This window comes from Magnolia sinica, chromosome 17 (genome assembly GCF_029962835.1).
Source record: "Magnolia sinica isolate HGM2019 chromosome 17, MsV1, whole genome shotgun sequence".
Classification (NCBI taxonomy): Eukaryota; Viridiplantae; Streptophyta; class Magnoliopsida; order Magnoliales; family Magnoliaceae; genus Magnolia; species Magnolia sinica.
In genome coordinates this window covers 30,491,826-30,516,484 of record NC_080589.1, presented here as the reverse complement: position 1 = coordinate 30,516,484, position 24,659 = coordinate 30,491,826, and the positions used below count along the sequence as shown (strand labels likewise).

General features: G+C 38.2%; 1 protein-coding gene across 4 annotated transcripts in view; it reads left to right on the top strand.

Annotated features, from left to right (window-relative positions):
* LOC131231146 (uncharacterized) overlaps positions 1–24,659 on the top strand; it is a 135,566-nt gene that overhangs the window by 76,396 nt on the left and 34,511 nt on the right. For all 4 annotated transcript variants that reach the window (XM_058227244.1, XM_058227243.1, XM_058227245.1 and 1 more), the window contains 7 exons: positions 374–477; positions 768–818; positions 5,415–5,586; positions 5,668–5,988; positions 18,302–18,505; positions 18,611–19,129; positions 19,220–19,429. In XM_058227244.1, coding sequence (XP_058083227.1) covers positions 374–477; positions 768–818; positions 5,415–5,586; positions 5,668–5,988; positions 18,302–18,505; positions 18,611–19,129; positions 19,220–19,429 — 1,581 coding nt within the window. The remainder of the gene's footprint in view (positions 1–373; positions 478–767; positions 819–5,414; positions 5,587–5,667; positions 5,989–18,301; positions 18,506–18,610; positions 19,130–19,219; positions 19,430–24,659) is intronic.

Genomic DNA, 24,659 nt, shown 5'->3' with positions numbered 1-24,659 from the left:
AACTGATAAAAATGCCTCTCTGCATAAATTTCTTTTCTTGATGTCAATGATGTGGGGTACTTTTTGAAATTGCTGATTCTTTTGTTGACGATTCCTTTAATCCAATTCATGACAATAGCTACTCAGGGATGTTACGCTGAGGAAATTGCTACTTCCACAAAACAAGTAACATTGTAAATGTTCTACAGCTGTGAGGAAATTGGATCATCAACCATCATTTCAAATGCTTTGTACTTAACTTCTAGCACATCATAGACTATTTGGTTGGATGTATTTGATTTTCAATGTTTACTTTAAAACATGCTCTGTAATCATTCTAACAGATGGGTGCTTTCGAAATAGTTCACTAGTTTTTATGTTGATTCTTGAACAGATCTATGCAATAGAGGATGATGAAGCACATCCATTGTGGGATCAAATTGGCTGCCGAGTTTCTATTTTAGGTCCTGAGATTGCAAGTCGCATTGATTGGTCAATGTAGGTTTGATAAACAATCAATCTTTCATCTTTAGTTTCATTTTGCTCCAGGTAGCTTTGCTATTTTGAAGGGATTTTCTTTTTCATTGGGAACTGTTTTTGATGGGACTACTCCCTAAGATAATTCTCATATTAGGAGAATTATTCCATGTAAGGCATGATTCCTTCTTGGAAAATGGTTGGAAATAGAGATACTTCCACCTTTTTTGTTATTTTTTATTTGGTTCTGGTGGTTAAAACATTTGACACTTATTGTTAGTTGATGCACATGTGATCTTCATTTTTTACAGTTATGATGGTGTTGTTTTAAGCTCTCTTGAAGCTAAAGAAGCCATTTCAAGGTATGGATCTGTTCTGTATTGTATGTACTGTTGAAGTCATGAAGTCCCTTGATATACATTGATACACCACATTCTGATAGCTTAAGCTTTTAGATTAAATGGTCGTTTGACATGGTATCAGAGCGGAAGGTCCTATGTTCGAATCTCGAGAGCAGCAAATATGCGTCGCTAATATATTATTCTCCCACGGGGGGTCAAGAAAAATTAGGTCTGGCCCAGGGACCGGGAAATCAATCGCGGCCTATTTATGGTGTGAGTTTCCCTCCACCCTTATTAGTCTGTTCTCGTGCAGAGTTCCCACTCCGCACGTGCGGGGGGTGTTGAAGTCATAAAGTCCCTTGATATACATTGATACACCACATTCTGACAGCTTAAGCTTTTAGAGTAAATGGTTGTTTGACATGTACTTGATTCATTTGAGTTGTCTCTTTCACTTCTTCCCAAATGGCTTGTTCTTAATTTTTGCACTTCATCATTTTGGGCTCTCTTTCACTTTCCTTCTACATTAAGTACATGAGATGCGTGCAAAATGGCCAATGAATTGCAGGGCAAAGAAATAATGGTGTTAATTCAATCAATAAAGTGCAGAAATGAGACAGATCACTGTTTAGGTGGTGATATAGAATGCTTGTCTATTGTAGAGCAGTTACCAAGTTGAGATTTTGCTTGCCAAGTGGTTATGGAGAGTTCTTGGAAACTCTTTGCAAGTTGAATTAGCAAATAATCCTTACCAAACTGTCCATAACCTTAATTAATTGGATACCTTATGCATGAAATGGATTCTGTAGATAATATTTGAAAAACTAGGACTGTTTTCATTATCCAGTGCTGCTGCTTGAGTTCATAAAATAGGAAGTTGAGTGTTCCCTTATCAGGAGACTCAGATTGTAGGATGCAATGTTGTCAAAATTGTTATCGTATCACAAATCGTAATAGGGGTTGAATCGTATTGAATTGCAAATCACAAGATTTTATTTATTTATTTATTTATTATTATTATCTTTTAAATATGAAAAATTAAAATAAATTAGCAAAAAACTTAAAAACTTTGCAATCATCATTTTGCCATCAATATGCACCAAGTAATACCATGTCATGATAGTGTTAATGGATTCTTTTTTATTTATTTATTTATTTATTAATATATATATATATATATATATATATATATATATATATTTAAATTTTGTCTTTCAAGAAATTTTCCTTAAAAAACCATACAAGGATCCTTTAATAATTTATTTTCTTGTTACCCTTCTTGAATATAGAATCATATTGGAAAAGCGGCAATTGATTATGTAGACCGATGAAAAAAGATTTTTTGATATCCAACCATCGTTCCACAATATATATAAGTCAACATGATCATAACCATCTATAAAAGCATTCCAGATAAGTCATACATCAATTTGGTGTTTTGACCAATTAAGAAGTAAGAAATCATTAAAAAATAAAAAAAGCTCTATGATTTAACATTGAAAAGAATATATATCATTTAATCTCTTACAATGAGCAAAATAAAATAATTTACCTTTTCTAAACAATTCATTTTTTTGAGGGTTTTTTTTTTTTCCTTTCTAAATGATTCTTAAAGTCCCCACCAACTTAAAAACATAAAATGAAAGCCAAGTGAATCTTAAAATAGAAGAAAACAATTATAATTTGAATCGTAAATCAGAATTTGAATTGTAAATTGTAGGATTCAAATCATAAAATCGTAAGATTCATATAAAATAATATTCAAATGTGGGATTCAAATATTTTTTTCTTAAGATTCGACATAATTTGTGAATCGTAGGATTTTGACAACATTGGTAGGATGCTACAAATTCGGAGCATCTTCTCTTTGATTCATTTAAGGGGACTCTGAAATGCTTATAGACATTTCGTATAATGTATGTTTTCGAGATAGATCTTGAATGTCCTTGTGCATGCTTATGGGGGCGAATCGAAGGATTATACCTTTGCGGCTGATGAAACAAACAAATTCCTTCAAAGCTGTTTGATTAATAGTAACATGTGTATCAGTTCGAAGGAGAATTTCCTCCTTAGAAGCCTCCAAACTTTGAATTTGTCCATGATTTCTTGCATTGCAGCAGTAAATAATAAAACGAAAGGGAAATAGGGGATACAAATGTGGAGTCTCAGCACAGGACCAAGAAGACTCACTCCTAGTGTTTAGAAGAGTCTTACTTGTAAATCATGTTTTTAGTCTCAAGAAAGGAAGGAATTTATTCAATCAAAATTATCAAATCAAGTGTATGTGACGGTTTGGGTGAATGGCTTTGGTCATAGGTTTGCTCTCCACTGACACGAGTTCGATTCCCCTCTCCGTGGATTACCCGATGCACGTGATTGGCGGGTGATTGCGTGCATCCGCAGGGAATAGTCTTGCCTTAAAGAAGCAGGGACACCATGTCGTAATCAAAAATAAAAAATAAAAAAATGTATGGCTATGTTCAGATATAGACTTTTACTAGTTCTATTACAAGCAAAAGAAGTCAAGGCTAAAATCCTAGAATTGGCCGACACATAAAACTCTTCTGAATAATTTCAAACTTGCAATAAAATATATGAAACAAATAAGGAGACTAAAAAAAAGCTCAAATACTACAGACTTCTTTATATTCCAACTGTAATTCATTCACCAAGGCTGCTAACTTACTTAGGGTAGCCTCCTTTGAGAAATGGCAATCTCTCCTGATTCTAGAGAACGATGGTCTCTCGTGCCAGAGTAGGAACTAAGAAATCCCGAAAAAAATTAAATTCAAATTGCAGCTGGATGGTAAACTTCTCTTGTTAGTGCTTCTCCCCTAATGCAAACAAGGTATTCAATAACGGTAATGGTGGCCATAATGGCTAGCTTTATGGTCATTATGGGCCTGTAATGATTGGAATTTTTTAAAAAGGAAACACATGTATCAGCCACATATCCAGCCCTATGTTGGCCTTGTGTCGGCTGTTATGGGCCATTTGTTTCAAATCAGCCCTTATGGCCCCATTTCACATAACAGGCACCACTGTTACTGTTACATAATGACCCTTATGATCTCAACGTAACCTTTTCGAATGCACTGCAGGCAAAGGATCACTCAATTTGAAATTTTTTAGTTCCAATGAATACAATACAAAGACAAAGAAAATTTCTCCTTAGATGCTGGCTAGGTATGATGTTTCACCTACTCATTAGATTGATCATTTCAACCATCTGGCATGAAAGTGAGACTCTTTTGAGGGTCATTCGTCAATTAATAGGACTGAACCTATGAACATTGTGCGCGAACTGATCTGTTTGGTTATTTGTTCAAATTCTTCTTGTGACACCCCCTTTATAGCCATTAGGAGATATGATATAGAGGGAAATCTCCCCACCGTCACCCATTTTGATACCAAATGTTGCAATCCCATTATCAAGTCAATGGGATTTAGATACACAGATTGATGGAATGGGTGAAGAAAGCACCACACAAGTATTTAAATAGAGGAATTAACCACTTACTAAAACTGAAACTTTTCACTAGTTACAAATCCCAGATCAATCCTATCTGAGCACTTGATGTGGTCCAAAGCAGCGATCCAGACTGTTGAATGGTCGAAATCTTTAATATGGACAGTTTGGTCTGTCTTATAATTGGTCAGCACCTCTGGACGGCCCTGATCTATCCATGATTTGCATTTGGATGGGTGCTCTTTAACCAACTTGTGTGGCCCGGACAAATCTCAGCTATGGTCCTGGATCCATCAGGCAGGTGGACCGTGGATGGTTGATGAACTTTTGCAAAGCAATCATTGCAAACCTGTTGCCAAATAGTTGGGATAAAGCTATGATGATCATTAACAGGGTTTATTGGGATCCTTGCCTCATATGGATAGATGATTTGCCACAACATTTGTGGGTTAGTGGTGCAGTGGTGCCCTTCCTGATATATAACCTTCACAGCTTCCTATCTATTCAAAGAACTCTATCGATGAACAGAATGGCCTGTTTCATATATATTGATGAGATTTCTTTTACTTGGTGGTCTTAAATCTTGTTTTAGTTTGTCATGCATTCTGGTTTTGCTTGTGGAATCTGTTTACATATAATTTATTGGCCTGGTTTTGGTTGATGAACTTTTGCAAAGCAATCATTGCAAACCTGATGCCAAATAGCTGGGATAAAGCTATGATGATCATTAACAGGGTTTATTGGGATCCTTGCCTCATATAGATAGATGATTTGCCACAACATTTGTGGGTTAGTGGTGCAGTGGTGCCCTTCCTGATATATAACCTTCACAGCTTCCTCTCTATTCAAAGAACTCTATTGATGAACAGAATGGCCTGTTTCATATTTATTGATGAGATTTCTCTTACTTGGTGGTCTAAATCTTGTTTTAGTTTGTCATGCATTCTGGTTTTGCTTGTGGAATCTGTTTACATATAATTTTTTGGCCTGGCTTCAATATATGCTTGATCAAGCAGTTGCTTGTTTTTTCACTGGGATGTCTTACTAATAAAAATTGGTTGTTGCACATGTTTTTGTACCATCCAATATTGGATAATTTACTGTGATGGTTTTTATGGTATATAGAGTGAATTTTATATTGTATGCAGCCTTATGCAGGAGCCTTTTTGTTCTGTACCGCTGATATGGATTGTTCAAGAAGATACCCTTGGAAAGCGCCTTCCAACATATACGGAGATGGGCTGGGAGCATCTTATTATGGAGTGGAGGCGTGCATTTAATAGGGCAGATGTTGTGGTGTTTCCAGATTACACTCTTCCAGTAGGTATCCCATCCTCTGTATTTCCTCCTATAAGACAGTTTGATTGTGTTTGTTGATAGACTCACTGTTTTCTATAACAGATGTTATACAGTGTGCTTGATACTGGAAACTTCTTTGTCATTTCTGGATCCCCGGTGGATGCGTGGACTGCAGAACACTATATTGAGTCCCACTCCAAAAATCAACTGAGGAAGGAAAATGGATTCCATGATGATGATCTGGTGATTCTTGTTATTGGGACATCTTTATTTTACAATGAGTTGCCGTGGGACTATGCAGTGGTCATGCATGCCATAGGACCTCTGCTAACAAAAGCTATGAGAGCTCAAGACCTGAGGGGATCATTTGAAATTGTTTTCCTATGTGGGAACTCCACTGATGGCTATCGTGATGCTTTGCAGGTAATATCAATGCATCAATATTTTTGGCCTTGTTCATCTAAATATCATATCTAATGATCATCTGTTGTCTGCCCTGATCTATCACTTCTCTACAGTAGAGGGAAGACCAACAAATAACATCTATATTTTCTAGGCTGTACTATGGCATGAGTCTACACTGTGGGGCTTTTAGCAATGCTAAAGGGTAAGCAAATGTGATGTGATAGCACAAAAAACTCTATTAATGACTTAATGTAGGGTGGATGTGGATTTTTCGTGGCAGGATGATTTGGAAGAAATAATAGGAGAAGATGAAAGAGATTGCACTTCGCAATCATGCACATTTTGGAGAACAGAATTAGGGTTTTCCTCCTACTTACAAGGGGAGCTTCTCTATAAAGAGAACTACTTCTGTTTTATTCCTAAAGTACTAGCCTCATGGCATCTCCATTCATTAAATATATGGATGCTTTTACCTCTGTATACATGCACTGAAAGCCCAAATCACCAAATGCTGCCAAATATTTGAAAGGAACACACATTGTTCATGCGTTGAAATTGAAAGGTTGCTCAAGGGCTTGGTTGGGCATGGATTGCAGGGATGGCTTTCTTATGAAAAAAAAATGGCTGATCGGCAACAGGAATAATTAGGTTTGGAAGGATATCTGGTGGAGACGAGACATAGACATCTTGAAGAGGAAGCACAGAGACCTGTTCACGATTCCGATGCAGGAATTTGCATAAATCAGGCCTTATCTAGCTCGGCTTAATGGAATTCAACATTTCTTTCTTATTGTCTAGCTGCTCTATTAGCTGATATTGCTCATTTGACTTATTGGTGATGTGATATGGGGATAAATTCAGTTGGACTCTGACTTCTTCTGGGGCTTTTACAGTGCATTCGGCTTGGAAGTCATTAAGATCAAGAGGCAGCAATATGCAATAGCATCATTGGGTCTGGAATAAAGCTGTGCTATTGAAGATATGTTTCTTCTTATGGCCATCCATTTTGAACCATATTCCCATGGATGTTCCTGTTCAAAAACTTGGAATTAGATTGGCTTCTAAGTGCATTTGCTGCAATGCTCCAGAAACTGAATGTTTAAATCACTTGCTCCGTAATGGGTCTTTGGCGAACTTGTTTCCGTGGCGGTTTTCTTTCATTCAAGTCTTCAAAATTTTTGTGATGTTGGGCTTGGACTTGGGAGGTGCAGGGAGACTATCTACAACAGCGTGAGGCTCAGAGGTGATGTTGTGAAGCCCGTCTGAACCTTGACAGGTATTCAGAGGTATTTAGAGGTTGATTGTCAGTAGGGATGCAGATTATTAATAAGATTGTTGCTTCAGTGCATTAATAAGCCGGATGGATTCAAGTCTTCAAATTTTTTGGGAAAGTCCTCTCTCAATATGTTGAATATCCAAGTCCAGAACCCATCTCTCAGGAAACATTTGCACGAGAAGTGGACAAACCACCTAACGAAACATGTTGAATGGACCGTTTTGATCACTCAGGTAGACCAGCTTGGTCTCACGTGTGGTTTCTTGTAATTATTGGGCTAAAACATGCGTTGGGGTAGAGCTTAGGCCCATGGTCATTGTTTATGTGATATTTAAATAAAGAGGATCAATTTTTTAATAATGAAAGCCCTAATGTAATACGAGAGAGGGGTGTGAATGTGTGAGCATATTGGGCAGCCCTTCTCCCTCTTCTCTATCCTTTCTCTTCTTTCTATTCTCTCTTCTTCAATTTTCAGGTCGAGAGATGATTCAAATCTAGATCCTTCTTCTCTCAAAACCCTAACCTAACAAATAAATTTTGGGGGAATTCTAAAAAAACCTAAATTGCTGATCGAACCTAGTAAGAGAGGTTCCTTCTTCGTTTTTCATAGAAGACAATGTTTTCTACAATTGTTTTAATGTGAGTGTAGTCTTTTGCAAAGGAAGTGCAAAAATCGCACTTGGAAGATGAAAGTTTTGCCGATTTAAAAAATTTTCTTTTTTCTTTTTGAAATTTCAAGGTGCTGTAGCAATTTTATGCCTCAAGTATGCAATAAAAAGCAGTTTTTGAGTAGGTTCTTGGAGAAATGAGATGAATACGCGAGGCGCGAGCTCAAGAGACACTCGACATGAGAGAGACGACTACATAGAGGTCGATTTGAGAAAACTTTAGTCATTCGAGAGTCACCCAATCAAGAGGAGGCTGCTTGAAAGCTAGATGGTCAAGAGCAGATTCGAAATCTGCGAAATGCAGAGCTTGGAGAAAGACTAGTGAGGGAGATCATAGACGTAAGGGAGATCCTACCTCCGATCTAGAGGTTGGGCATGGAGTCAGGAGGTGTGGGGAGACTATCTACATCAACGTGAGGCTTGGAGGTGATGTTGTGAAGCCCATCCGAACCTTGACAAGTATTCAATGGTATCCAGAGGTTGATTTTCAGTAGGGATGTAGAATAGTAATAAGATTATTGCTTTAGTGCATTAATAAGCCGGATGGATTCAAGTCTTCAAAATTTTTAGGAAAGCCCTCTCTCAATATGTTGAATATCCATGTCTAGAATCCATCTCTCAGGAAACATTTGCACAAGTGGACAAACGACCTAACAAAACATGTTGAATGGACCGTTATGATCGCTCGGGTAGACCAGCTTGGTCTCACATGCGGTTTCTTATAATTGTTGCCCTAAAACATGTGTTGGGATAGCGTTTAGGCCCATGGTATTTGTTTTTGTGATATTTAAGTAAAGAGGATCAGGTTTTCTAATAATGAAAGCCCTAATGTAATACAAGAGAGGGGTGTGAATGCGTGAGTGGGCAGCCCTTCTTCCTCTTCTCTATCCTTTCACTCCTTTCGGCCCTCTTTTCTTCAATTTTCAGGTCTAGAGGTGATTCAAATCTAGATCCTTCTTCTCTCAAAACCCTAACCTAACAAATAAATTTTGGGGGAATTCTCAAAAAACCTAAATTGCTGATCGGACCTAGTAAGAGAGGTTTCTTCTTCCTCTTTCATAGAAGAAAATGTTTTCTACAATCATTTTAGTGTGAGTGTAGTCTTTTACAAAGGAAGTGCAAAAATCACACTTAGAAGATGAAAGTTTGCCGATTTTTTTCCTTTTTTTTTTCTTTTTCTTTTTGAAATTTCAAGGTGATGTTGCAATTATTATGCCTCAAGTCAAGTATGCAGTAAAAAGGCAGTTTTTAAGTAGGTTCCTGGAGAAATGAGATGAAGACGCGAGGTGAGAGCTCGAGAGACACTCGACACGAGAGAGACGACTATGTAGAGGTCGATTCGAGAAGACTTTAATCATTCGATAGTCACCAAATCAAGAGGATGCTGCTTAATAGCAAGATGGTCAAGAGCAGATTCTAAAGCTGTGAAATCCAAACCTAGGTGGAGGTTGGAGAAAGACCGGTGAGGGAGAACATGGATATAAGGGAGATCCTGCCTCTGATCTAGAGGTTGGGCTTGGAGTCGGGAGGTGCGGGGAGATTATCTACATTAGCGTGAGGCTCGAAGGTGATGTTGTGAGGCCCGTTCGAACCTTGACAGGTATTCAGAGGTTGATTGTCAATAGGGATACAAATTATTAATAAGATTGTTACTTCAATGCATTAATAAGCTGGATGGATTCCAGTCTTCAAATTTTTTGGGAAAGTCCTCTCTCAATATGTTGGATATCCAAGTCCAAAATCCATTTCTCAAGAAACATTTGCACAAGAAGTGGACAAATCACCTAACGAAACACGTTGAATGGACCGTTATGATCCCTCGCGTAGACCAACATGGTCTCACATGTGGTTTCTTGTAATTATTGGTCTAAAACATGTGTTGGGGTAGAGTTAAGCCTATGGTTTTTATTTATGTCATATTTAAGTTAAGAGGATCAGTTTTTCAATTTTCCTTTTAATAATGAAAGCCCTAATTTAATACGAGAGAGCAGTGTGAATGTGAGCATAGCTCAAGTGGTAGACTGAGTGAAAGATACCTCGTTTCAACACTGAGGTCTTGGTATCGATTCTCTAGTGGGGGTGGCTAACAATGAAGTGTGCACTGACAGTGGGTGTACTAACAAGCTAACAAAAAAAAAAGAAAAAGAAAAAGCAGTGTGAATGTGAGCATATTCGACAGCCCTTCTCCCTCTTCTCTATCCTTTCTCTCCTTTCTGTTCTCTTGTTTTCAATTTCCAGGTCGAGAGGTGATTTAAATCTAGATCCTTCTTCTCTCAAAACCCTAACCTAACAAGTAAATTTTGGGGGAATTCTTATAAAACCTAGATTGCTGATCGAACCTAGTAAGAGAGGTTCCTTCTTCATTTTTCATAGAACACAATGTTTTCTACAATCATTTTAATGTGAGTGTAGTCTTTTGCAAAGGAAGTGCAAAAATCGCACTTGGAAGATGAAAGTTTTGCCGATTTTTTTATTTTTCTTTTTTCTTTTTGAAATTTCAAGGTGATGTTGCAATTATCATGCATCAAGTCTGCAATAAAAGGCAGTTTTTGAGTGGGTTCTTGGAGAAATGAGATGAATACGTGAGGCGCTAGCTCAAGAGACACTCGACATGAGAGAGACGACTACGTAGAGGTCGATTCGAGAAGACTTTAGTCATTTGAGAGTCACCCAATCAAGAGGAGGCTGCTTGAAAGCAAGATGGTCAAGAGCAGATTTGAAAGCTATGAAATCCAAACCTAGGTGGAGCTTGGAGAAAGACTGGTGAGGGAGATCATGGACGTAAGGGAGATCCTGCCTTTGATCTAGAGGTTGGGCTTGGAATCGTGAGGTGCGGGGAGACTATCTATATCAGCATGAGGCTCGAAGGTGATGTTGTGAAGCCCGTCCGAACCTTGATAGGTATTCAGTGGTATCCAAAGGTTGACTTTCTGTAGGGATGCAGAATAGTAATAAGATTGTTGCTTCAGTGCATTAATAAGCTTGATGGATTCAAGCCTTCAAAATTTTTGGGGAATGTCCTCTCTCAATATGTTGAATATCCAAGTCCAAAATCCATCTCTCAGGAAACATTTGCACAAGAAGTGGACAAACCACCTAACACCATGTTGAATGGATCGTTATGATCACTCGGGTAGACCAGCTTGGTCTCACGTTTGGTTTCTTGTAATTATTGGGCTAAAACATGTGTTGGGATAGAGTTTAGGTCCATGGTCTTTGTTTATGTGATAGTTAAGTAAAGAGGATCAATTTTTTAATAATGAAAGTCCTAATGTAATACGAGAGAGGGGTGTGAATGTGTGAGCATATTGGGCAGCCCTTCTCCCTCTTCTCTATCCTTTCACTGCTTTCGTTCTCTTTCCTTCAATTTTTAGGTCGAGAGGTGATGCAAATCTAGATCCTTCTTCTCTCAAAACCCTAACCTAACAAATAAATTTTAGGGGAATTCTCAAAAAACCTAAATTGCTGATCAGGCCTAGTAAGAGAGGTTCCTTCTTCCTTTTTCATAGAAGACAATGTTTTCTACAATCGTTTTAGTGTGAGTGTAGTCTTTTACAAAGGAAGTGCAAAAATCACACTTGGAAGATGAAAGTTTGCCGATTTTTTTCCTTTTCTTTTTTCTTTTTTAAATTTCAAGGTGATGTTGCAATTATTATGCCTCAAGTATGTAGTAAAAGGCAGTTTTTTAGTAGGTTCCTGGAGAAATGAGATGAAGACGCGAGGTGAGTGCTCGAGAGACACTTGACACAGGAGAGAGGACTACGTAGAGGTTGATTCGAGAAGACTTTAGTCATTCGAGAGTCACCAAATCAAGAGGGGGCTGCTTGAAAGCAAGATGGTCAAGTGCAGATTCTAATGCTGTGAAATCCAAACCTAGGTGGAGCTTGGAGAAAGACTAGTGAGGGAGACCATGTACATAAGGGAGATCCTGCCTCCCATCTAGAGGTTGGGCTTGGAGTCGGGAGGTGCGGGGAGACTATCTACATCAGCGTGATGCTTGGAGGTGATGTTGCGAAGCTCGTCCAAACCTTGACAGGTTTTCAGAGGTTGATTGTCAGTATGGATGCAGATTATTAATAAGATTGTTGGTTCAGTGCATTAATACGCCAGATGGATTCAAATCTCGAAATCAAAGTTCCAAATCCATAATTTTTCATGGAAAACATGAAAAATCATAGTTTTGTAACCATTTGACACTGGTTTAACTTGATTTACAAGAAAAACATGAATTGAATATTGAAAATGCTCTTTGGTTTGAATAGGTGGGATATATCGGCACTACCTGTGTGTTTTGTATCGCACAGGTGGGGTACAAAATATATCGTGGGATATATCAGCTGATATCGTCAATATTTAAAGCATTGCGTGCAGCTTTTGATGGATACTCACTAGTTATGGTAGGAGTCCACTGCATTATGGAAGGAGTCCACTGCATTATGAAAGACACATTATACATACTTATAACTCAAAACATTACATAACAAACTAAGGAGAATAGTTCTCCATTGTTTTGGGGACCAAACTATGTCCTACCAGTCATAAATGATGTAATTGGTCTTTAGATTTTTGTATTTTTAGAATTATTTTCATTAATTAAATATTTTCAGTAGTCAATTTTTTTATAACAAAAATATTTTAACATTTGTTTATACTGATTAATAAGAATACTTTTGGTTCTTCTTTTAAAATTTTATAATAACTATTTTTATTAATAACATTTTTTTATTCTAATTAATAAGAATATTCCTTTTCTTCTTTCCATTTTTTATAGTAATTAATAAGAATATTTATTTTATACTAATTAATAAGAGATTTTCTCGTATAACCACCTACCTTTTAGGCTAATATCGAACAAACGCATGCTTTTAAAATATATATAGCAAAACGCCTAAGGTTTACATCATTAGACATCTAGCCGCCTGCCGTCAAATACTATTAGGGTTATATATGGTTTATGAACCATATTTTTCAAAATGACAAAACTGCCATCAGTCAAGCATCTCCTCGTTCCCTTACATTAGGTGATAACATCAACCGTGTCCTCTCTTCTGCTAAAAACACCCACCTTTGGAAACTTCCTAGTGCCCACCTTGATGTTTATCAGGGCCATCCAACCTGTTGATAAGGCCACAGAGACCTAGACAAAGGTTTTTAATGGTTAATAACCATTGTTTTCATGTGGTGTGGTCCATCCGAAATTTGTATCTACTTCATTTTTTTATGACGCCCTAAAATAAGATAGGAAAAAAGATGGACGGTGTTGATATGCATTTCATACATGGATGTGGGCCCTGCTGTCAGGGTCACACCCACATCGCTAGTTCCGGGGTTGCTACTAAGTCATGGGGATCCATTGAGGTGGGTTGGATCACTGATCGTGGGACCCACCATGATGTATGTGCCATATATCCATGTCGTCCGTCTGTTTTGAAAACTCATTTTATGGCATGATCCCAAAAATGAAGCAGATTCAAATCTCAGGTGGACCATAATATAGGAAACAATGGTAATGTACCATTAAAAACCTATCATGGGCCACAATAGTTTTTGATCAAGCTAATATTTGTGTGGTCTCTTCATCCATGTCTTTGTGACCTTATCAACAGGTTGGATGGAAAATTAACATGCTAGTTGCCCCCATGAAAATTTTAATGGTGAGGATTTAGTCACGAATGTTTCTTGTGGTATGGGCCACCTACGATTTGGATCTGCTTCATTTTTGGATCATGCGTTAAAATAAGCTACCAAAATGGACGGACGGTGTGGATGTAAGGCACATACATCACAATGAATCCCATAGTTAGGGATCGATCGACGAACCATACCCTAAGTTGTGCTGGAGGCAGATTTTCTGGGAAAGCCTTTTGCATGAAGTTCTTGCACGGTATGCTAGGCAAGGCCCACCTTGATGTTTTTGAGAAATTCACCCCGTCCATCTGTTTCACGAGCTCATTTTAGGACATGCAACCAAAAGCTAGGCGGATCCAAAACTCAACTGGGGCACATGTGAGGAAACAATGGGGATTCAATGACCACTATTGAAACATTCATACGGCCACTAAAGTTTTTTATCAAGCTTTTTGGTGTGTTTGTGTTTGTGTTTTCACTTCATACTAGTGAGAAGGACCTTATAAACGGTTTGGATGACATATAAACACCAAGTTGGAGTTTAGGAAGGTTTCAACGATAGGCATTTCATTTCCCAATTTTCCCTCTTGTGTGGCCCATAGAGTTTTGGATCCGTCTCATTTTTGGTCGGCTGTCCCAAAATGAGCTCGCAAGACATGTGGACAGGATGGATTTCACACAAACATCACGACGGGCCCCATTTAGCATACCAGCGCAGGAACTTCCAACAAAGCCTTTACCAGGAAATCCACCTATAGTTGTGCTCCAATATCAGCTTGACAGAACTTCTACAACCTAGCACGTTTTACACCCACTGTTTGAAACTTTCTAGGGCCCACCCTGATGTTTATTAGGACCATCCAACCTGTTGATAAAGCCACACAGAAATGGATGAAAGGAAGACACAAAATCAGCATGATCTGAACTTCTATGGCCCCAACCTGTTTTTAATGGCATGCATTCCATCACCAGCATTTCCTGTGGTGGGGTCCACCTATGGTTCAGATCTAGCTTATTTTTGGGCTCATGGTCTAAAATGATATCACAAAATGGATGAATGGTGTCGATCACACACATACATAAAGGTGGCCCCATAGAATCTTCCGCACACTTGCCCCTTGCAATGGGGTATAACCGTAAAAAAAGAAAGGGTGCGGGGGCAAATCCGTCCATCAGCATTAATCATGCGTTTTTTTTTTCCCTCTATATCTGTAAACCAGAGGCATTTTGCTTTAAATATTTTGAAAGCATGCGTTTATTTGGAAATAGCTTAAAAGTAAGGTGGTTATAGGGGAAAATCTCAATATTTTTTAGTGGACTCTCTTTACATTATAATTTTTAGTTTTTTAAGAGAAATTTACAAGGGTCACACACTGCAATATTTCTATTGTAATATATTTTGTGAAACATGTATTTTAAATTAATTTTTTAATGTTTTAAGAAGTTTTTAATTTTTTAGAAAACAAAATTTGTAGATCAACGTGTGCTCATCATTCTACTGTTATATAACAATTTTAAAGGGTAAACTCTAAAGATGTTTGGATTTTCCATCTTTTTTTTTTCTTTTTCTTTTTTTTTTTTTTTTTTTTTTTTTTTTTTTTTTGCTTGGAAACCCAAATTTTTGGTTGAAATTGATTTGTGTGTCAAATTCATGCATAGACATGGGTTTCAACTTATTTCATTGACACTCCAAAAAAACTAATTCAAAGAATAAAATTTGGGATTTTCACTTTCGGGGTCATGGTGCAAAATCCATCTCCTATCGCGATTTCTCCATCAAATCCTTGTTTTAATGTTAAAGAAATCAAGTGGAGTTGTCAAATCACAACTATGAAGGGATTGGACGAAAAAATTTGTGATTTTTTATTTTGGACTTTCTATGAGTTAGGGTAGACTTGTGAAATATTGCAAATTTTTTTTTTTAAATTTGTTTATTTTATATATATATATATATATATATCAAAATGGTGCTACTTTGTAACTAGATGCATGATGATATGTTGTGGTATATTGACATATGTTGATGATATTTTTGTTGAAACAAGGTAAAATTATAATACAATGGGGTTTTGTCTCCCCCACTGTGAAACCTGATGTATCAACTGATGTTTTGGTCCATATTGTTGATATTTAAAACCATGGTCCTTGATAGATTAGGAAAAAATAAATAAATTTAGAAGAGACTTTCTGTGGATTGGAATTAGAGAAACATAAATTCCACCTTGTGGAGTGGGCAGATTATGCAAATTGAAACATGTAGGGATCGCGATCAAATCTTTGAAGATTATGAAATTAGTATTGTAGGGATATTTGGTGTGGAGGAAATACTTCGGAAGTTAATCATTTGGTGTAGATATGGAGTGGAAATATGCAGATGGTGTACTATTGATTCATCCTTGTACGCTTCAATGGTGGGGGAAGCAATATTTAGGGTGGGAGACATGTTAAGAAAGGAGATTGTTTGTCACATTGGTGATTGGGTCTGGAATCATTTTGGGTGGATGAGTGATGTCGAGATGGGTCTCTGAGCCTTGTTTATCATAGGTTGGCTGCCACTTGTGAGAGGCAATGATTCCCCAGTGTTACTTAGTTATTGGTCTGGTCACTGTTGTTGTGCAGGAATTTGAATGAACGTGAAATTGAAGAATTTGTGGCCTCATTCAAAAGCTGCAATAATGGAAGCTAATGATAGAAGAGAGGACAATTGATCTTGGAAGGCAGATAGATTGGATAGTCTTTTGTTAAAAAAATTTCAGCTATATCCGAAGAATCCAGACAGAGGGAGCGGGCTTCAATGTTGGTCTTACTTCTTAGTGGGGACCTCCAAGTGTGACTGCTGTTGGTTGGTTTGTCAGAAGTAATAAAGTGCTTACTATTGATGTTTAAAGAATTGGAAAAGGATCATTGGAAATGCTTGCCTTTTATGCCTTTGAGATGTGCAGTCAATGTACCATTTCTTTTGCATTGTCTTTCTGGTGGTGGTTCTTTGATCAATTGAATGTAACTTGAGTGATGTCCCAATTAATTGTATTGAGTTTCCAGGAGGTGGCATGAGGGTTCTTGTCATCCAAAAGGAAAGGTTCTATGGTGTCTTTCATTGCTTGCAGGCTTTTGGTTGATATGGATGGAACACAATAAATAACGTTTTATAATTTAGTTTCCTAAGGGAGATGTATCTTAGGACTAGATTTAAAGTGGTGGGACGGGCTAAATCCTTAAATGAATTTGAAAGATGCGCCATTGAATCTTTTGATTGTTGTGGGGATCATCCTCCATGTTGTATCAGGATTTATGTTCTCATATCGATCCTTTATGCTTCTTTGCTTTTGTTTTAGTCCAATTAAATTGACCGGATTACCAGTTTCTTCCATAGTACTGTCATTGCTGAGAGAAGATTGAGATGCAAGCATCATAGACTCGTAATGGCTGTTAAAATGACCCATAATGTCCCCCTAATGGAACATTGAAATAGTTTTATTATTATTATTATTATTATTATTATTATTTTTATAACAGTTACGGGGGGCATAACATCTGTTACAACTTGTTTTGAATGGTAACAACGGTGGTCATTACGATCACCGTTACAATTGTGGAATACCCTGCTCTCCTCATATTGCATGGTTATTGGCTTCGGTATGGGCCTCAGGGAAAGTGTGTCCTCCCTGGAGGCCTGGACCCTGCCGTTCATTTTGAATGCCATTACATTTGAGTTATTGCTCTATGAGCATTTCTTTTAGTCATATCCCTAGGGAAGCTAATTTTATTACAAATTCTGCTGAGGAGTGAGTCCATACACCAATGTATACAGGACTCTTATTAATTGCCCTGATGGATATTTTCTTCTTTTTCTCTTTGCTTTAGTAAAATTGTGTTGTCCACAAAAGAAGTATCTGAATGGACATGGCAATCCAAGTAAAGGCTTGATCACTAGGCGGAGCAGGGATACACCACCACACCTTCACTTACGGCGACACGACACCATTTGCACAAAGAACTCGAAGAAATCACTTAGAGGTGAAGTTACCATTTGCTGCCCATTTCCAAACGTCCCTATCTTTAGACAAGTGATCGTAGAGCACCTTGTGTGATTTCCCCATAAGCCCACTGTACGCATTTATCTCATTCTCATGCAGATTGCTACAAAGTATTACATTTCAGACAGCAGAGGTCCCAGTACATTCATAACCCAAAGACACTTTGGCCTCTTTGTTTAGCAAAATACCAGGAAGGGAAGGGGAGGGCCAATGGGAGATCATATAACCATGGATCATGCCAATATCTCAGCCTGCCATGACCAATTTTGAACCTAACTCTATACCTGGAAAGCCTTCCTGTGCTATTCAAAAGGCTTCGTCTCTCTTCATTCAGATCTTTGCTAACCACCGTAATTGCTTGCCACACATCCTATCCCACATTGGAACGGATCCCAAAGAAACATATCCCTTTGGAAGCACCACGTTCTCTGCGATTAACTCTCTCCACATCAGGTCTAGTTCTTCACTGAACCTCCACACCACTTTCCTAGACAGACCAGATCTTTGTTTGTTTGTTTGTTTCTTTTTTTGGCTGAAAATGGTACCTGAATGGGAATTTGATTCTTTATTTCAAGTTTTGGTAGATTTTGAGGAGACTGCAGTAGTTTGGTATTTGTTATCTGTAATTTTGATGTTGGACAGTGAGGGTCCTGCAGTCTATATAAGTTATTGATGTTCTTAGATTTGAGAAGATAAATTGCTTCATTACATTTTCGGTGCAGGAAATTGCTTCACATCTGGGCTTTCCCGATGGTTCTGTAAGCCACTATGGTATGGATGTTGATGTTAATAGTGTGTTATTAATGGCTGACATTGTTCTCTATGGTTCCTTTCAAGAGGAACAAGGTTTTCCTCCGTTGCTAATTAGAGCCATGTCGTTTGAAGTACCCATCATTGCTCCTGATTTGGCTATCATAAAAAGATATGTGAGTTTAGTGCCATTTTAACTCATCCTTGTTTCCTTTACATTTACATGATTGAAGTTTGCAATTTATTTATTTATATTTATTTAAAAACCTGTCTTAATACAGGTTGTTAACGGAGTCCATGGTTTGATTTTTCAAGCACGTGAACCTGAGACATTGACCAGAGCTTTCTCGATTTTAGTATCAGACATGAAGCTGTCTAAATTTGCTCATGTAGTTGCTTCCTCTGGAAAGTTACTTGCTAGGAACATACTAGCATCAGAGTGCATAACGGGCTATGCAAAGCTTCTAGAAAATGTTCTTCAGTTTCCATCAGATTCCATGCTCCCCGGGCCCATTTCTCAGCTTCAAAAATACAATTGGGAATGGAATTTGTTCAGGAAGAAGACATATGAGAGAGGAACCGAATTTGTTGTCCAAAACATTGACGAAAACCGTACTTTGATCAGAAAAACAAGCATCGTCTACGTCCTAGAAGAAGAATTGGCCAGTGATAATCACACGAGAAATACCTCAGAGATTGAAATTGAGTCGACCACCCCTGACCACCTTACCCAGCTTGATTGGGATGAAATGACGGAAATAGAAAGCAGTGAAGAATTAGAGAGGCGGGAAATGCAGGAGGTATGGCAGTTCATCGCTTTCTTTACTTTTTCATGAATTAGCTTTTTTTTTTTAGGCAATGTTAATACGGATTCATATCATGAGCTGTAGATTGAGGAAAGGATGGAGAAACCTTCACAGTCATGGGATGAGATATACCGCAATGCTCGAAAGGCTGAAAAGCTGAAATCTGAAGTGTACGAAAGAGATGAAGGAGAGCTAGAAAGGATGGGCCAGTCATTATGCATTTATGAGATTTACAATGGAGCCGGTGCCTGGCCATTCTTACACCGTGGTGCTCTGTACCGTGGGTTAAGTCTTGTTAGTTTCCAGACCTTATCATTTTCAGAAAGCATTATCCAGTTTTCTTTCTCCTATTTATTTATTTATTGCTGTCTTTGATATCAGCTATTACTGATTAATGTGATTGCAATTCAGTGAAATCTTCTTGGTTGATTCTCAATTCTCTGTAGACATTCTTTATGTTATATAAGTGTGTGTGCGTCTTTTATTCCGGCGTATGTGGTTTACCAATTTCTCTACGTTACTGTGGTCCTATAGTTAGCATTGTTTCCTTCACATATTATCTGCTTGGTCATGGTTTATGTCCGTCTTTTTCCTTGTCGCAAAATTTTAAGGTGTATGGTAATTTTTTTATGATATTGGGGGGGGGGGGGACGGACTGCAAATTATGCCTAAAACCTCCAAATTCATCTTGTGCCTGCATGAGTTTTGAATCAGGCTGATTTTCTAAGTTTATGTTCATCCTAGTGAGGATCATCTGATGGGTGGGTTATATGGAATATAAACACTATCATATGTGGCTAGATGCTCGAAAACTTATGGTTGGCGTTCCCTCTCAATTGTTCTCTGTGGTGTGGCTCACTAGAATTATGGAACACGTTGATCTTTGTCCCAAGCAGTGTTTTAAGTATTGTTGTTATCAGCTGATATATACCATGATATATCTTGTATCCCACCTGTGCGATACGAAACATACAGGTAGTGCCGATATATCCCACCTATTCGTTCCAGTGAGCATTTTCAATTTTTGATCTATGTTTTTGTTGTAAATCACGTTAAACTAGTGTCAAATGGTTACAAATCTATGATTCTTCATGTTTTCCATGAAAAATTATGGATTTGGAACTCCAATTTTGAGATGGGCCGAGTTGCGAAAAATTAAGAAAAAACAAAATTTCTCAATTTCTCACAAATCAGTTGCAATCTTTGTATCTAAACACAAAATTAAACATATGTGTAACTTGATCTAGTGATTCTTCTTTTGCTTTTGAATGTATTGCTTGTGTTTCCATACATGTCTTCTTACACTTATAAATTATATGAATAGACTTTGAATATACTTCCATTAGTTAAGTTAGAAAGCACATATATTAAGACCCCATACAAAGGAAACCCCTATTATGTGCATTTTTTTTTTTTTTTTATAAAATTTTTGTAATGTTTTGATTTTTAAATGTGTATTGATGTCTTTTTCAACAATCCCTGAAGTTTCATTGAAACATTCGACCAATTTCCCAATGTTCCCATGTTTCCCAACAACATTGATCTATGCGATACAACCAATATATCCCATGCGATAACTGATATTTATCCGTATCCCAAAGGTGCGATACAATATGCAATAACGATATTTAAAACGTCGCACACAAGTAGTGGGATATATCCCACATGTTCAATCTAGTGAGCATTTTTTATTTTCAATCTCTTTTTTTTCCCCTGCAAATTGTGTTAAATCAGTGTTAAATTGTTACAAATCCATGATTTTTCATGTTTTGCATAAGAAATCATAGATTGTGAGCTTCAATTTTGAGATTTGGAGATGGGCTGAGTTGCAAAAAATTGAAAAAAAAAAATAAATCAAAATTTCCTAATTTCTCACAACTCAGTTGCAACCTTTGTGTCCAAACATAAAATCAAACATGTATGTAACCTGATCTAGTGATTTTTCTTTTGCTTTTTAATGTATTGCTTGTGTTTCCACTTGTGTTCTTGCATTTATAAATTATATGAATAGACTTTGAATATATTTGCATCGATTCAGTTAGACAACACATAGATTAGGACCCCATACAAAGAAATCCTATTATGTGCAATTGGTTTTTGTAATGTTTTTATTTGCCTTTTTTAACAATTACTATAGTTTCACTGAAAAATTCGACCAATTTCTCAATGTTTCCTCATGTTTCCAACAACAACAATACATTACGCGATACAATCGATAGATCCCATGCAATAACTGATACATATTCATATCCCAAGGGCGCAATACGTAATGCGATACCGATATTTCGAACACTAGTCCCAAGGGCCTAATGTCGAGGGCTACACCTGATGAAATGAGTGGATCTCACACATAAGCCATGGTGGGCTCCGTGGATCTCACCTAATGTGTGTGTGCACGCGCGTGCATGCAGGTGGGTGGGTGGGTGCATATGTGTCTGTGTCTGTGTCTGTGCATTTGTGTCTGGGTCTGGGTTTGGGTTTGTGTGTGCGCACGCATGTATCAATTCCTCTCTCTCTCTCTCTCTCTCTACAACCTCTCTCATCTCCCATGCCCGTTACCTCTCTTTCTCAAAAAAATTATAAATATGATTTCCTTTCCTGTATTATAACTAAAAGATAAGATCCCTCCATAATCCACAAACTCAAAACAGTTACCTAACTGCCTCAAGACACTTCTCACCATCTTCATTTAGATTCAATCGAATAAAGGGGCCATTTGGCATCTCTACTAATAATGCTTATTTTCTTATTTCTAAAAAGGGGCCATTTGGCATCTCTCTCTGTCTCTCTCTCACACACACACACTCACAGGTGGGCTCACATGATGAACAACCTATTTTGAAGGTGGGGCTCAACATGATGAATGGCCCACTTCAAGGTTGGCCCACATAATGTATAGTTCACATTAAAGGTGGGCCCCACATGATGGATGACCCACTTCAAGGTTGGCCCACATAATGTATAGTTCACATTAAGGGTGGGCCCCACGTGATGGATGACCCACATTAAAGCACGGCCCTGCATGGGCTATCCACTTCAAGTGGGCCCCACATGATGAATGGTCCACATCATAGGTGGGACCCACATGATGGATGGTGGACATTGAAGGTATAGAGAATGCTAGTGTATTGTATTTATAGTGTGTGGTTAGTGGGCGGCCCTTTTAGTGTGAGTGCATGTGCACACGTCCCTATTCTCCTGCAGTGTACTATATGCTTCATCATAATAAAATATTATGTGTTAGGGCAAGCAAGCCTAACACATCATCTCTCCCAAACTCTCCTCCTCCTTCTCTCTCAATATTCTCATCTCTTCTTCACATTATCCTCATCAAATCCTTCTCTACTGAAGGTTGGCCCACCTAATGGAAGGTTGACATCAAAGCTTGGCCCACATGATGAATAACCCATATTAAAGGTGGGGCTCCACATATGATGAATGGTCCATATAGAGGTGGACCTACATAATTCACAATTCATATCAAAGGTGGGCCCCACACAATGGATGGCCCACATCAAAGTGTGGCCTTGCATGATGGACTATCTACACATGTGGGCCCCACCTGATGGGAAGTCTACAAAGTTGGGACCTACATGATGGATGGTGGACACTAAAGGTGGGTCCACATGATGGACAATCGACATCAAAGGTGGGCCCACATGATGAACGAGCCATATTGAAGATGAGGTCCCACATGATGAATGGTCCACATCAAGTGGGACCACAAAATGGGAGTGAGCCTCACATGATGGATGGCCTACATCAAAGTGTGGCCCCGCATGATGGACGTCCCACATCAAGTGGGCCTCACTTGATGGATGGTCCCCATCAAAGGTCTCACCAACTCTCACATGATGGATGACCCATAACTAAAGTGGCTTGACATGATGCATGATCCACATAGATGGTGTGCCCCACATGATGGACATCGGATATCAAAAGTGGGCCCACCTAATGGATGGTCCACATCAAAGGTGGGCCCCACATGATGGATGACCCACATCAAAATGTGGCCCCGCATGATGGGCGACCCACATTAAGTGTGTCCCACCTGATCGATGACCCACATCAAGGGCAGGCCTCACATAATGGACAATCCACATCAAAGGTCGGCCCTTAATGATGAATGGACCACACCCAAGGTGGCCTTATGTGATGGACAACGCATTTCGAAGGTTGGGCCCACAAGATGGACACATCAAATGTGGGCTCCATGTGATGGGTAGTGGACATTGAAGGGACCCACATGAAGGACAATTAACATTGATGGTGGGCCCCACATCATGGATGACCTCCATCAAGGTGGGCCCCACATAATGGACAATACACATAAAGATTGGCTCCTAATGATCAATGGTCCACATCAAAGGCAGGCCCGCACGATGGACGGTGCATATCAAAGGTGGGCTCCACATCATGGACGATCCACATCCAATGTCCGTCATGATGGACAACCCATATCCAAAGTGTGAGGCATGATAGGGCCTGCTTGTTTGAGATAGAGTTATTGCAAATTTTAAAAATGACTGCAATTACCCCTAAAAAAAGCTCTTATTTGAATGTTTTACCAAACGCACTTATTTCAAATTAGAGTTTTTTTCGATTTTGAAAAGGTGATTTTTCCAAACAAGCTTATTGTATAACAAGTGCTAAAACAAAAACTCTTAAATCTCTAGCTCTTATTAGAGTAGCTCGTATTGGAGTGTAGATAAGAGATGCCAAACGGGCTCTAAGAGCGCCTTCCATAGTGAGTAGTATGATATCCATGATCCATCCACAATTTTGTTTAACCTTTTTTCTACATAGATTTTATTATTATTTTCTTAGAATGTTTGATGGCATGATTTTATCTTAAAATATGATTAAATTAAATATATTGTGTTTTTTCTTTGTTGTCTTTTGATCACTATATCAACATGACCAGGATCCAATGGCTAGGGGCATCATCATCATTATCATCTAAGCCTTATCCCAACTAAGTGGGATCAGTTACATGAATCTTGTTCTGCCATTCTACTATATCCAACGGCTATGGTCATGATGGAAAAAAATAACAATTTGTAGGAATTTATTGTAGCAAACTTTGTCACTACAATAATTAAGTTTGATCTTCACTTGTATTTTTCAGTAGTAGATGAGTTTCCCTACAGACAATGAAATTTTCTCACTCTGTTGGATTAGCACACTTTTTCTTTTCTTTTTTTGCATCCTCGGCATGGCTGGGGGAGTCCCACTTGTAGAATGCTGAGTGCATGTGAGGCTTTGTTCAATCATGCTCTGATGGACCAATTTGAGAAGGAGATGAACCATTCATTATGAGTCAGCATGAGGAGATTAAACTGCTTTATATGTATGTTTCATTTAGAGGCACATGCTTTGCTGGTCCTATGAGTATTTGAGGTTTTAGAGAGATGCACATTTTACGTAGGGAATCACATGTTTCAGTTTTGGTTCTCTAAACATTTTAGTGGATCTTATGTGATGGCCCTTTGGGCTCCACTACTTTCTGCATTATTTGGCGCCT